At 43.2% G+C, this 16169-nt stretch overlaps 1 protein-coding gene across 1 annotated transcript in view; it reads right to left on the minus strand.

The window, feature by feature from the left end:
* Positions 1-1314: 1314 nt before the first annotated feature.
* The window catches only part of CLINT1 (clathrin interactor 1), a 447297-nt gene continuing 432442 nt past the window's right edge, over positions 1315-16169 (minus strand). The window contains exon 12 of the mRNA XM_069199652.1: positions 1315-2621. Coding sequence (XP_069055753.1) covers positions 2284-2621 — 338 coding nt within the window. The 3' untranslated portion in view covers positions 1315-2283. The remainder of the gene's footprint in view (positions 2622-16169) is intronic.

Here is a 16169-nt window from a genome sequence, read left to right on the forward strand (position 1 = left end):
AGAAATTATTGTGATGCATACAAGATTTTGCAGAACAGAATGGCATTGGGTCTGATTTTAGCACAGGAGAGTAGGGTCTGCAAGGTAATAAACATACAGTATGCACTTTCATCTCAAACAATACACGGAATATACAAGACTGTATATTTAATATCCTAAAGGTTTCACACGGAGAGCATGACCAGGCGACGACTCCACACCCTCAAGAAGAAACCGCTGCTGCTAGTTGAATTTCATTTAAGGGCAAAGTGTTGATACCATCACATTAATGCAGTAACTCGTCAAACCCAAAGTTCACACACACTTCAGTCACAACCAAGATAATGAGCTCAAACGTTAGTTGTCCATGCCCATGTGAAGAATGCAGACATTTTATGAGTTGTATGTACAGAAACCACAGGGAGATAAGGGGTACATTTATTTTCAGAAAAAGGTGAAAAACTGCACAAGTAAAACAAATGCATCTACAATACAGAACTCCCAAAGGTTATTTGCCAATGTTTTAATGCCACAACATTGAAGGAAATCTGGCAGCTGTTCCATACAGCCACCAACTACAAGCTCATCACAAATCTAATTTCTCTTAGTTCTGAACTGTAACGCTTCGTTAGCCACAATTCTCCATGTTCAGCTCTAAATATGTACTCTGCAGTTTTTACTTCAACTTTAAATAGGTAGCTAGTGTGCAGAAAAAATAGAACTTTAGTATTGACTAAGCTATGAGCATCTTCATGAATGTTGAGCCTGGAAATAAAGATTCGACTGCTAGGTCTATTCAGTTTGATCAGGTTTAATGCTATGATGAACAGAACATTCTGTGTACAGGGGAAACAGCATTTTAACAATTCATATTTTGTATTATTTTCATTAAAAAAATCAGATGAAACAAGGGAACTGGATGATTAACTGCTACAGAGCCTCAGTAATTCCTCTGCTCTGGCCTCCGAGCTCCAACTCTGGAATCATGATTGGTAATTGAAGGTCAGCATTACGGGCAGAAAAGATACTTTATGGATACTCCTCTCCATTTCATGCATTCTTCATTATTTCCAACTTTGTGAATACAATCTTTAATGCCCACGCTTTTTTTCTAATAATATTATTTATATATATATATATATATATATATATATATATATATATATATATATATATATATATATATATATATATATATATATTTCAGTGAGAGTAGTTCTGTGAGAGTAGGCCACGTCTGCCACAGCTGTATTTACACAAAGTCTGCAAAATTTGTATAAAATCTAAAATACTGTGGCTCTGAGGGATGAGGACAGGTCTCCACCAACACATTTTAAAATAAAAGATTCATTTTTTATCGTTGCATTTTTGAAAACATCGAAAAGGGAAGTGATAGAATTTTTCTTCAAGTTTTACAGGGCTCAGGAGGGAAGAAAAGAAGTGAATTAACAGGTTTCAGCCCTTTAGAGAAACACCCAACATTCATCCAATAATCAGGAAGGTACGTCTCCTCTTAAAATTGCAAATTGTGCTTCCCACTCTGATTTTACATTGCTCCTCATACCTTCCTTTGAATTCTCCAAAAGAAAAAGGATTAAAAGAACCTTCCATTCCCCCACAACATGTGAACTCAGTAGATGATACGCTAACGCCGGCTGTCAAGAGGGGCCTGAATGAGCTGATGCCGTTAAGAACTCTGTAAAATCAGTCTGGAATCACTCGATCAGCCCCACATCCCTGAATGTAGAATATAGAAAAGGGTCAGGTATAGTGAGACCTACACCAAGGCCAGAAGCTATATTCAATATGACATGAGGAGAAACACTTCTACTCAGCGAAAAGCACAAACCTGTAGTAACATTGTGTCGATCACCAGGCACAAAAATATAGATTATTAAAACAACAAAAAAACAGGTTTATGCAGATGCATTAGGAGCTGGCCGTGTGGTTTAAGAAACTGGAATGTGCCTGTCATGAACAGGAAAACGTCTTTAAAAAGAACTAAAGCTCACTCAGACTCCTGACTAAATAGCCCACGAGCCAAATAACGTGAGTACATGTGTGTGGCCAAGCCCGGTGCCTGGAGCTGAGCAAAGCAGGGAAAATACCCAGCCTCAGCTCACCATACAGTTTCAAAATAGCCTTTTTGGTTCTTAGTACAAAAGTCTTTCAATTGATTATGGGGAAGTGAGATAGAAAAAGGAGGTGGACGAGGATTTCCACCACTCCTCCCCTCAGAATCTCTCACTTAATCCTTCTGTGAAGCTAAATATCCTACTGTCCTTGTCAAATGACGCTCCCAGTCTATTTGAAGTTGGCAAAGTTTGCGAAGGCATCCTGTTTAGGCTGCATGGTACCAGGACTTAGGGCCATGCTGTGCATGCCCATCCCAGCACTTGGCATCCCCATAGACACATTTACACCCATCATTCCTGGATTCATCATTGGAGCGGCTCCCACAGAGGACATGCCCATTGTTCCCGTCACCATGTTGGGCACGCCCATTCCCATGGGTCCCATGGGCATGGTTGAAGCCATAAGGGGACTGGTCGCCACAGGTCGTCCGGGAATCATGGCAGGTGAGGCAGTCAGGTTAAGTCCTGCAAAGTTCTGTGTCATTAAACCCACTGGCTGTTGAACATCTATTGAGCAAAAAAAAAAAAAACATAAAAAGGTTACAAGGTATAGTGTCTAGAAAAACAAGAAGCTTCTGTGCATGAGACAACAAAAGTGCGTACATTTCACCATGGTTTTATAACTTATGGATAACTTTAACTGGTGTTACTTAAGCAGGTACCACTTTTATAGCGTTGTGAGCCCTTTTCTTCATGTATTGTATTGTATTGTAATAGTATTTATATAGCGCTTACTACCCCTGACGGGGCGAAGCGCTTTTCGGCGAGTAACACGCTACTCCGGAGTCCAAAAGGAATTAGTGGTGGATTAGTATAGGGAAATACGAGTACAGTGTTAGTATTATTATGAGTTAATTTGAGCCGCGGAGATGTGAGTTTGTTAGTTAGATTCACTGGAGTAATGGAGAGGTGGAGGAGGGAAGAATCCAGAAGTGTTAAATGGGAGTTTCTGGTAATAGGAAAAGGGGTACTGTCATTTTCTTTTTAAACAATTTGTTTTATTTAAAAAAATCATAGCATTGCCTGCGGTCAGGTGGTCGCTACAGCAGATAATGCAGTATAGTCATTATTCTGTAATACCTTCACGAGACATCAATTCCAGCAACAAGTTGAGGCACTGTATCTGCAAAAAGTAAAAGTAAGCAACAGAGCAGGTATCAAGTGCAGCAGTACAAGAGTTCTGAATGACCACACGTCAGAAGTTCCACAGGAGAAGTCCATGCCATGATAGCTGTTCCACTGACTCCATAACGTGGCAAATTTCTTAGAGCAATCTCCCCTGACAAACAACCTTCTCAGCAAACACCCCCTTCATACACCCTTTCCAGATGGTCTCCTCAAGCATCAAGGTCGGGGAAATAGCTGGCTGCCTTATGGGGAGGATGTGTGGTGTCTGTCCATCACCAGAGATAGATGGCACACACTATTTTAGAGATTTTCGATGAGGAGCTCTCACTCCAAATGCTTAAGAAGATCGTTTGGGGAGTCAATGACAATGGAACTACAAGTGTTGCAGACAGATACCTTATTACATTGTCCCACATTGTCCGGAGCAGGAGGCAAAGCCATATAATATGGATAAAAGTGACCACTCTGCAACATTCTCAAATATACTCATCACAAGCTGGGTGCAACAGACGTGATTTAGTGTTTTAAGTGGTAGCAGTCTAAACTCTGATAGAACAGCCTTCTCCCTGTGGCACTGGAGTGGATTTTCATTCATAGTCCAGTGGTCCCAGGTCAGTTTTACATCTATTCTTAATCCTAGTCAGGGAGGTGGCATTGCAATTAATTAATATTTTATAGAGCAGAGAAATGGCCTACGTGGGTAGCGGTTCCAAGAGCACCCTTTGCTCCAAGGGGATAGAATCCTAGATGTACTGCATTTGCGTTGTCTATAATCTCTGGGTGTCATCTGTGGAAAAGTCTATATTGACCTCTAAAAGGCATTATTTTCGCTTTTTCGATTAGTTACCATTTTCAGAAGCCATTCAAATGTTGCAGATCGTCTAGTTATTACATTTCCACCAGCAGTGTCCCCAGTGTTATGTCTTCTGGCTGCCCTATCTTTCTTGTACTAGTCTTCCACGACTTAATTATGATATTAATTTCCCATATGATATTCGTACCCCGTAAACTGCTATGGGCTTCCCAAAGTGGCATGTCTACCTAGTGCTAAGGAAGGTTCTGGTGCAAGAGAGGATGCCTAATCATTCAGCACTACCACGTGAAATGTCCAGTTATATTTTCTCAATCTAGGGGTGCAATCCTCATGATAACTGCCCATGTTGTCAATGGTTATCCAGAGAGTCACTATCACAAAATAATGTACGGAGCACAGAAAATATTCAGACTGGCATGTTGTGTAAGAAATAAGAACCAGGGGATAGAGATACTTTAAACTAAGGCTTCACAATTCCGTAGACATAGGGTTAGATTTTGCTATTGTGCCACATCTTTGAAATGTGACAGGGTCTGTAAAAGGTTATTATTTAAAACTGCATCTTTAACTCTGGACATATACATTTTCATATATTTAAATTCCTGCCGAGATACCTGAAAGAGGCAGTCAAAATCAGACAAAGGTGTCTACCCCACGAGGGAAAATAAGGCTGCCTTTGTCCAATTTATTCCAAATCCAGAGTACTGTCAATAGCTCTGGGCAATGTGCATTCGATGTTGAATACAGTACAACCCATATACCAGTATCGCGTATTCTATCACCCCATTCAGGATCCCATCGGAGGCCTGCATCAAAACACCTAGCATGAAGGAAGCATCCCTGGAGAGTTCCTCTTTTCAAAATGTGATGACATCACTCTAGTAAATATCTGCAACCATATATTTTTACATGGTTAGATTTTGTAAAAATCGTTTTTTTTAAAGGTTAATACTTTATTGCACAATTAATAAAAATCTTGCATTAAAACAAACTTCGGTAACAAATGAATAGAATGGAAAATGTCACTTACCCAGTGTACATCCTTGCGTGGCATGTAGTGCTGCAAATTTACATGCTATGCATATTCCACCATCTAGTGTTGGGCTCAGAGTGTTACAAGTTGCTTTCTTCAAAGAAGCTTTTTCGAGTCACGAGATAGTGACTCCTCCTCTCTAGGATAGTGCGCATGGGCATCGAGTCCTTTGTTAGATTGTTTTCCCACAGGAGGGTGAAGTAAGGAGTGAAGAATTGTGTAAGTACAGATATATAGTAAGTAAAGAAGATATCCATGCAATGTATATACATATTTACATAATAAAGTACTACAACGGCTACAGGCTCCCGGGAAGGAGGGAGGGCGCATGTTAATCTGCAGCACTACATGCCACAAACAGATGTACACTGCGTAAGTGACATTTTCCGTTCAATGGCATGTGTAGCTGGAGATACACATGCTGTGCATGGACTGAAAAGCAGTCCCCTCCTAAGTAAGCAGTGGCTAGCCTGTAGGAGTTGGTGTAGTTTGAAATAGTGCTTTAAGCACTGCTTGACCAACATTTGCTTGCTGGCGAGATAGCGCATCCACGCAGTAGTGTTGAGTAAATGTGTGTAATGTGGACCATGCAGCTGCTTTACATATGTCTGCCATTGGAATATGTCCCAAGAATGCCATTGAAGCTCCTTTCTTTCTAGTTGAATGCACTTTAGGAGTTACTAATAGTTGCCTTTTAGCTTTAAGATAGCAAATTAGAATACACTTTACTATCCATCTGGCCAATCCTTGTTTTGAAATAGGATTGCCTTTATGAGGCTGTTGAAAAGCCACAAAAAGTTGTTTTGATTTTCTAAATTCTTTTGTACTATCTATATAATACATGAGAGCTCTTTTGAGATCAAGAGTGTGAAAAGCTCATTCAGCAACTGAATATGGCTGTGGAAAGAAGATTGGCAATTCCAAGGACTGATTGATGTGAAATGGTGAAACAACTTTTGGTAGAAATTTTGGATTTGTCCTAGGTACTATTTTATGCTTGTAAATATGAAAGAAAGGTTCTTCTAAAGTGAATGCTTGAATCTCACTTACTCTCCATAAGGAAGTAACTGCTACCAGGAAAGCAACTTTCCATGAGAGAAATTGAAGAGCGCAATATTGAGATTTCAGGCAGGAGCTGGTGGAGTTCTAGGTGGAATAACTCTTTTAAGGCCTACCATAAAAGCTTCAATGACAGGTATTCAAAACAGAGAATTATACTGTCTGTTTTGGAGGTAAGCTAATATTGCTGTTAAATTAATTTAAACAAACGAATACAGTAGATTTGCTTTTTGTAAATGAAGCAAATAAACAACATCCTGTACTGATGCTTTAAGTGGATCAATGTTTTTAGGTAGACAGCAATATACAAAACGTTTCCATTTTGCTGCATAGCACTGTCTAGTTGTAGGTTTGCATGCTTCTTTTAGAATGTTCATACATTCTAATGGAAGCTGTAAACAACCAAATTCTATGACTTCAGGAGCCAAATCGCCAGGTTGAGCACACTGGGATTGGGATGCCTGATTTGACCTTAGTTCTGAGTTAACAAGTCTGGTCTGTTTGGAAGTTTCCAATGTGGTACTACAGGCAGATCCAGTGTTGTGTACCAGTGTTGACGTGCCCACGTGGGAGCTATGAGTATCAAAGTGAGGGAGGTGTGAGAGATCTTGTTGGCCAGAAAAGGAATTAGTGGGAGGAGGAGAAAAGCGTAAGCAAATATCCCTGACCAATTGATCCATAGAGCACTCCCCTTGGACTGAGGGTGTGGGTAACTGGATGCGACGTTTGGGCATTTTGCGTTTTCGCTTGTTGCGAAAAGGTCTATGTTTGGTGTTCCCCACATATGAAAGTACTGTTGAATTACTTGTGGGTGAATCTCCCGTTCGTGTATTTGTTGCTATGTCCTGCTTAAGAGGTCCGCTAGTTGATTGTGTATCCCTGGGATATGCTCTGTTAATAGTGAATGCGATTGTGAATCACCCATTTCCAAATTGTTTGTGCCAAAAGGGACAATTGAGATAAATGTGTACTGCCCTGTTTTTGCAGATAATACATTGTTGTCTGTCCTTATTAACACTATTTTGTGTGTGATTTGTGGTTGGAATGCTTTGATTGCTAAGAATACTGCCAGCAATTCCAAGTTATTTATGTGGTAAGTCTGCTGGACTGAGTCTCATTCTCCCTTGAATTGTAAGATTATTAAGATGGGCTCCCCAACCTATCACTGATGCGTCTGTGGTGATTATGGTCTGAGGTACTGGGTCCTGAAAATGGATGCCCCTTAGATAAGTTGGTGTGATTCCACCATTGCAGAGAGTTGTAGGTCTGGTGGTCCAACAACACTAGATCGTGAAATTGAGCCTGTGCTGAGACCATTGTTGTGAGAGACACTGTTGTAGGGGTCTCATGTTTAGACATGCATTGGGCACTATTGCTATGCATGAGACCATCATTCCCAATAGCTTCATGATAAACCTTACTGTGTAAGTTTGATTAAATTGTAACTGGGATCTGAGAGTGTGGAATGATTGAATGCGTTGTGAATTAGGATAGGTCAATGCTGACTCAGTGTTCAGAATTGCTCCTAGATATGGTTGAACTTGTGCTGGCTGAAGTTGATATTTCTGGTAATTGATTGTGAACCCTATCTTGTGTAGGGTATCTATTGCATATTGTGTGTGTTGTTGACAGGTTTGAATGGTGCTGGATTTTATGAAGCAGTCGTCCAGATAGGGAAAGACATGCATGTACTGTCTTCTGAGGTATGCTGCAACCATTGCTAGGCATTTTGTGAATCCTCTTGGTGCTCTTTGTTACTCCAAAGGGTAGCACTTTGAATTGATAGTGCTTGCCTGCTATCGGAAACCTTAAGTACTTGCAATGTGCTGGATCAATAGGAATGTGGAAGTAAGCATCTTTTAGATCTAATGCGGTCATGTAGTCTTGGTTTTGTAACAAGGGAATGATATTGTGGATTGGTCTGAGTGCGCCATCCTTTTTTGGTATGAGAAAGTATAGAGAATATTCTCTTGTCCCTTGTTGGTGGATGAGAACTACCTCTTTGCCCCTTTGAGTAGAAGAGATTCTACCTCTTGTTTTAACAGGACAATGTGTTCGGGAGAAAGCCTGTGAACGGGGGGAAATGTTTGGTGGAGTGAAGATGAGTTCTAGGCAATAACCATTGTGGATAACTGACAGTACCCGTTGATCTGATGTTATCTGTTGCCAATGAAAATTTGTCCTCTATAGGAGCCCCTCAAAGATCCTCTGGAATAATATTGTTGTCCTTGTTTTAGTTGGGACATAGAGGTCTCTGATGTTTGGGGTTTACAACCTCCTCTCAACTGGGGCTTACGAAAAGTACCCCGAAAAGGTGTTGTTTAAAGGGCACCCATAGCCTTTGCAGTATTGGAGTCCTTTTTTAATTTCTCAATGGTGGTATCCACCTCAGGTCCAAACAGTTGCTGTTTATTAAATGGCATATTGAGGACTGCTTGTTGTATTTCAGGTTTAAAACCTGAGGACTGCAACCAAGCATGCCTTCTGATCATGACACTAGTGTTTATTCCCCTAGCTGTAGTGTCAGCTGCGTCTAGCGCAGATCTAATCTGACTGTTGGCATTAGCTTGTTCTTCTGCCACTACCTGCTGTTCTCTTTTTGATGTTCCGTAGGAAGGTATTGAAGGAACTCCTGCATCTCGTCCCAATGTGCCCTATCATATCTGGCTAATAGAGCTTGGGAGTTGGCAATGCTCCATTGATTTGCAGCCTGAGTTGCCACTCTTTTGGCTACTGCATCAAATTTGTGGCTTTCCTTATTGAGGGAGGAGCATCTCCTGTGGACTGACTGACTGCCCTTTTTGTAGCTGCAATGACCACGATGGAATCAGGTGACAATTTTTGTGACATAAAGACTGGATCAGATGGTGCAGCTTTATATTTTTTGTCCACCCTAGGTGTTAGTTCCCTTGCTTTTGCTCGCTCTTTAAAAATGTAGTCAGCATGTTTTAACATACCTGGTAACATTGGCAAACATTGGTATTGCTTATGTGTAGAGGAAAGAGTGTTGAATAAGAAATCCTCCTTTATGGCCTCAGAGTGCATCTGTACGTTGTGGTATGTGGCTGCCCTGGAAATTACCTGATTAGAGGCCGTGGTGTCTTCAGGTGGAGACGGCCTTGTGGGATACAGATCAGGGTAATTCAATTGAATTGGGTCAGAATCATAAGTATCCCATGGGTCAATGTTATAAGTATTATCACCCCTATAATCCCCATGTGATGAGACAGGAGATTGTGTGAAAAACTGTGTGGGTGATGGTGGTGGAGTGTGAGGTGGTGGAGAAGAGGGAAGAAAAGGCGAATGCGGTGGAGAAGGCTGATGCACAGTCTTTGGGTTCGCCTTTTGTTTAAATATCTTTGCCGGTGGAGGGCCAGTTTCCAAAGTTTGTTGGAATGTTAGTTTCCTCTTTGTTATGGGAGGAGGAGAGGCAATAATCTTGCCTGTATCCTTCTGGATCTGTATTCTCCTTTGCTTTTGGTCCATGACCTCAAGAATTGGTCCAATGTCAGTTTCATCTGTTTCCTGTTCTGGAGATGGAACTTGTTTGCTTACAACCAATGAACGCTCCAAAAGCTTGGTGATAGAAGGCTTTAAACAGGATGAAAAAGTGGTTTGAGCAGTAGATGAAAATATCTTCGGCTCCGAGGAGGAGCTTGGATGTTTCGACTTCGATGTGGTATGAAGCCGTCTCGGTTCTGAAGTGGAAGCTTCCATCTTTCGACTCAATGCCAAAATAGACGTGGTAGTCTGTTTGGTGGTGCAAGTTTTGCCTTTTTCGGCACCGAACCAGAGGGTCGGTTGAGAATATGTTGTTTTTGGGTCGGACCATGTCTGGCAAGCAGTGGTGGACCCAAGGCCTTTTGTGACTTTTTAATCTGTTTTTGATGGGAAGGGGCTGGTGTACTCACATACTGCGCCGCAGGAACAATTTGGCTGTCCCCATCTGAGTCGATGTCAGAGTCTGGGATGCAGACAACAGTCTGTGCCTGTTCCTCACCAAAGATGTCGGGCGTTTGTTCTGCTGACTTCGATGCCATCTCTAGCCATCTTGCTCTTCGATCCCGTAAGGTCTCTTTGGATCGGAAGGATCGGCACGCCTCGCAGGTCTCTTCTTTGTGGTCCGGAGATAGGCAGAGGTTACACACTGAGTGCTGGTCAGTGTAGGGGAACTTGGCATGGCACCGAGGGCAGAATCGAAGTGGAGTTAGATCCATGAGCCTGTGACGCAGGAGGCCCGAGAAGGGCACAATCGGATAAAGTGTAGTCAGAAACATGTTCGAAAAAACGATATCGACATTGAAGGAAAAGATAGAGAGGTTCTGATGGTATGGAACCGAGATCTACCGGAGCGAGAGGTAACATGACCGAACCCGACAGTGGAAAGAAAACAATCTAACAAAGGATTCAATACCATTGCACCCTATCACAGAGAGGAGGAGTCACTCGATCTCGTGACTCAAAAAAGCTTATTTGAAGAAAAACAACTTGTAACACTCCAAGCCCAACACTAGATGGCAGAATATGCCGAGCATGTTTATCTGCAGCTATACATGCCATCGAACAAGAGTAATATTGTATTTACTTATATCAGATTTAATGTTTTGTGTTTTAGATTTGCAAGTAAAATTGTCAATATTTGGACACAGTTTTGCGACGATTAATTTTCTGGATATGCACAGCGTGTTATTATGCCATCTAGTGGTTAGGTCCAAAAGTGTCTTTTTTTCCGTCTCCAGTGACGACCAGGAGCCGGGTAGTGCCATCCTCCAAGGAACCAGACATACACCTACAATGCCCTACTGCATGTCTCCATCTTTATAATAATTTTTCTCTCTCTTAATAACCTGAACTGGCCTATTATCTTCTTAATGAAGTATTCATTCACCTATTTGCTTAAACTACCCCTCTACACAGGGGAGTTGGGAAGGTCGCAAGTGAATCCAGAAAATTCTTCAAGCTCCTCCCACTGCTACTAGCCATATCTATTTAGGAGGGTGTTGGAACTGGCAATTCACCACTGTGTGGATGCTGAACTCTCACTGTTTTTTCTTACTATTTCTATACACTCTCTTTATATGGCAGTAGCCCTGTGGACACCAGAGCGTTAGCCTCTTCCTTGCAGTTGATACCATAATGGAATCTGCTGGTGCACTCTTCTTAATATACACAGGATCTTGCACAGAGGATTTATATTTTTTTCTCTACTCTAGGAATTGGTGCCTTTTGAGGGTACTGACTAAATAATTCCACACCCTGGTTAAAAACACTATAGCATGGGCAGGAATTTGGTTTTCTTCAGTGAGTAGAGGTGAGGAGGGAGAATGTCTGTACTTTTTCTTCTTCCAATTTTACCCAATAGATGTCTGTCGCCCTTTTAGTGACTGCATTAGAAAAATAAGTCAGTGGTGAGGATGGCCTAGAGAGGTTCATGTCAAACTCTTCTATAAAGTCGTTTTCTGAATCCTGCCATATCTTGTGTTGTTTTAGTGTGGGCTGCTTGTACTGCTCATCTTCCTCATAAAACTCCTCCTGTGCCTTTGAAGTTACTGGGGCTTCTAGTTCAGTCTGACCCTCTTCTTCTCTCCTGCTCTCATTTGCCTTGATCAGGATCCTAAAACCTTTTCAAGGATTTGTCAAAGCCTTTCTACAATAAGTCGGCATTTGAGCATTGAGTCAACGTTTGTGGACTCAAGTGTCTGGCCCTTCCGGTGTTGTGCTTTCAACCAACGGGGCTCCTATGATTTTGTCTTTCCTTCGACTGCCGTGCGCTTCAGCATCGAGGATTGTTTCAGGGTCTTCGAGTCCAAAACCTCTGGCTCGTCCCACTGCTATGCTAGAGGCATATATTTAGAAAATAATACTTCTTTTTATGTATATTTTAAACCCAAGAAGTTCTTTATAAGGTAAATACGTTTTCAAGCATTAATACTTTTTAGTTTGAAAAAAAACAAACAAAAAAACAAAAAAAACAATTGACAGCGCAATTTCAGAGTTGTTTAATGTTAACCTATGGAGGAAAACAATGTTCAGCAAACACAGAGTTAACGACCTAAAGGGTCAATTCCCAGAGTTAAGGTAAGTACTGGGCACTGATCAGAACCACACCAGCAGGTCACTCCAGCCAGCACTGGGGCAGCCAGGTGCAGCTGGGCGTCAGAAGCCCAATGGTTTTCACTGGGAACTGATCCTCATGAAAACAGGCTGCAGGATCTGGCTAAGAAGCCAGTCGGGAACAACAAACCGGTAGGTTGTACACATGGGGTGCTCGGGGATGTAGGTGCACCTTTGGTCTTTTTCTACAGGGCCCAGAGGAAACGGATGCAGGGGTGTCCTTAGGCGTTGGCCTTCTCCGTCAGCGAGCCTTCGTGGTCAAGGGGTCCTGTGTTTTGCGGCTGCAGGTGTCGTTGGGGAGTCCAGCAGGGGTGAAACCAGGGTGGGCTCGAGCTCAGAGGGGGCCGGGGTACCTTGTTCTCTCCACAGTTCTGCGGGAGAGGGAGGCATGCAGAGCTGCAGGCAACTTTTGGGTGTCACCTAGGTTCTCATTACTGGATTCGGGCGGCAGATACACCTATACTGTGAGGGAATGAGCCTGATCCCGCAGCACGTGACACCTGTTGGCCTAATCCCGGTTTTGTTCTGGCTAACTAGCAGTGCCTCATCTCCACCCAAGAGCAGGGATGATTGGGGCAACCGCAACTGGGGGCATGACATAAATGATTCCTCAGGAGAATCGTGGTCACTCAGATCTCATCAGTTTCTCTCAGGTACATTAGTCTCACATATGTATGGACAATCAGAGGCAGAGTAAAGTTCAATAAGGTTTTATTGAAGCAACTGCATGTTAGATAATAAGGCATGTATTGCAATAACTAGGACGATGAATCACAATAAGATTGAGAGTAAAACACAAAAAAACACTACCATATTGTCAATAGAATTTATAAGGATAGTTCCTACCTAAGCTATGTTAGAGCACACCATGTAAATGTAAAGCTCTAATTCTGCCCGTCAGGTTTCCCCTAAGAAGACAACATCCCTCATACCTGAGCAAGAGACCTGTAGTCTACATAAGCAGCTGCAGCGAAGCAATCAGCATACTGTCGCGAAGCAATCAGCATACATTCTGGCTGGAATCGCCCTCTAACGTACATGGGCCAAAGTAGTGTTTTTATAATAAAACAGCTGATGTTCCATGAAAGGATCCCCACATAAGAGTGTGTATGTTTCTGTGAACATTGGAGACAAAGCGTACCACTTTTGCCGGCAACCTATCTTACTGCAGCCTTGAGAAATGCACAGAGTGAAAGAAATGTCATGTTTAAGAACGTAGTGCTGACGTAGGCGAAGAAAAGCTAGATAGAGAAAATAAAACAAGACTGCAAACGTGGCTACTGTTAAAATAATATAACAAAGCTAAAATAAAACATATCTAGGTTCAAGTGCACAGCGACAGGCCTAGTATGCTAAAATAACGTGTATAAAACTATAACTAAAATGGCTAGACAACAGGGGAGTCCAATGGGGTTGAACCTACGATGGACTCTGACTTTGGACAGCTGGGAAACTTGCTGGCACCGTTGGTTTGCTCCACCTAGGATTTTGGACGTCAGGTGCAGTGGTATTACAGGTGTTGGGTGTTTGTTATTCCTGAGGCTGCAGAGTCCTTTTTTGTGACTTTGATGCAGGGCAGATCTTCTGCTCAGGGGAGTCTGAGTTTTTGTGGAAGGCAGGCAGTCGCCCTGCGTTTCTGGAGGCTCAGCTGCAGGACGAGTCGTCTTTTTGGGCAGAGTCCATCTAGGTCAGCAGACAGGCCGCTGGGGCTGGTACCAGGCCAGCTGCTGCTGCTTCTCCTCTTCTGCATGTGTGACTCTTTGTCCTTTTCTTTGTAGGTCATCAGGATCTAAAATCTAGTGTTCAGGCAGTACCCTGGAATATTCAATTTAGGGGCATTACAGGGAGTGCCAGGTGGTAGCCAAGACTATTTCTATGAACACTTCTGCTGGGAAGTGGGCATAACCCTTCCTCTAGTGGCCTAATTCCTACCAAAGAAGGAGGAATTTCAAGAGCTGTCCACTTCTGCTCATCCACTTTAGGGATGGGAATGACATGAAGTGGGCATACCTCCTAACCTTCATAATTTTCCTGCCTGTTCTGCAGCCAAATTTGGGGTGGGAGGGGGGCAGGAGGGGTCGGTCATCACTGCCATGGAGGATTGCATTACAAAGGCAGCTAGGTCTTTGAAGCTTCCCACTCTGGAATGTCCATCCTGCCTGGGTAAGGTGCTAACATCCCCGCCCAGTGCAGTCTTTTGTCTCTGGCCCTCAAGAGTGCTGGCTCTCACCTTCGTGGCGCAGAAACCTGCCTAAGATGGCTGAAATGGTCAGGACCAGTCGCTAACACACCAATAGCTGGTCGGTTTTCAGGGGGCACCTCTAAGGTACTCTCTGGGTGCATTTATTAATAAATCCCTCACAGGAATCAGTGAGGATTTATTAATCTGAGATGTTCGATACCTACTATTCCTGGGTTCAGAGAAGTCATCATGTAGCTTGGAAACTCGTATTGACCAGTGGCCAGCACATGCACTTAAAATGGAGATCAAGTGACCAGTTGTCTTGTTTCTGGGAAAGGAACAATGGCACTGGGCCCTGGTTGGCGGGAACCCAGTGCACTTCAAAGTTGCATCAAAAAACAGACAAAAAAGGGGGGGAGCTTCTGCCAATAGAACCCATTTCCTACAGTGACCCAACCCAGCTCTGTTTGTTGAAGTTTGAACTGGCAGTGGTGTTGTCCGTGAGCATCTGCACCAGCCTCCCCATGATGGATGTAAGGAAAGCTTTCAATTCCAAGTGGACTGTGCCTGAGACCAGAGGCCTTGAACTCCACCTCTCCCAGATGGCCATACCAACCCAGAAATGATGCATCCGGCACCACTGTCAATTCTGAGTGGGAACAAGGGAGGGGTCTGCCGCTGACCCACTCATGCTCCAGTAGCCAGCACTGAAGATCTTTTGCAGTCTCCTCGAAAACCTAAATGTGGTTGAAAAGGTCTTCTTGATGATGAGCCCACTGAGACTTTGGATTCCACTGCAGGGCCCACATATGCCACTGGGCGTGCTTGACAAGCAGGATGCAGGCCATCAGTCCCAGCCGTCTCAGAGTCAAACTCAATGAAATACAGGACTGAGGCTCATAGTTTGAGATCATAGCATGAATGTCTTTAACTCTTTCGCGCGGGAAATGGCTCTGATGAAGGAGAGTGTCTGAGAAACCCAAGTGTGACTTCACCACATTGATAGTACACCGAAGATAATAGGAGGTTCGCAGTCTTCTGCAGATGGTTGACTACTGCCTGGGGAAGTCCATCTTCAGGTAGGGGGAAGACTGAAACCCCTAACCCTCCAACGGTTTGCAGCTACCAAGGCCATCACGTTTGTCAACAACCAAGGGGCAATGGTGAGACCAAAGGGGAGTAAAGCAAACTGAAAATGCTCCTGTCCAACCATGAATCGCAGGTAGTGCCAATGAGCCTTGCAGGATGGGTATATGGAAATATGCGTGCTGTAGGGCCAACCCAAGCAACAAGTGTCCAGGGTCGATGACAGCAAAACCTTGGCAGTGTCAGAATTCCGAATTATTCCTTCCGGAGGAAGGAGTTGACAGGGTGCAGGTCCAAAATAGGACTAAGACCTTTGTCCTTTTTGGGCAACAAAATTATCAGGAATAACAACCAAGTCCTACTAATGGAGTGGACACCCTTTCTAAATCCCCTTTGACCAAAAGGGCTTGCGCTTTCTGACACAAAACTAATAGATGGTTCTCTGTCAACCATTGGGGGAGGGGGGGGAAGTGGGGAGGTGGAAGGTGCCGTAATGTGAAAAGGAAGGGTGGGGCATAGACTTTCCAAACAAACAGGGCCAGCTGTCCGATGTTATGGTCTGCCAACCTGGCAAGAATTGTCTGATGCTGCTTCCCTACAGGTGGCCATACTCCACTAAGGGCACATTAAAGGGTTTTC

Source organism: Pleurodeles waltl, chromosome 7 (genome assembly GCF_031143425.1).
Source record: "Pleurodeles waltl isolate 20211129_DDA chromosome 7, aPleWal1.hap1.20221129, whole genome shotgun sequence".
NCBI classification, from domain to species: domain Eukaryota; kingdom Metazoa; phylum Chordata; class Amphibia; order Caudata; family Salamandridae; genus Pleurodeles; species Pleurodeles waltl.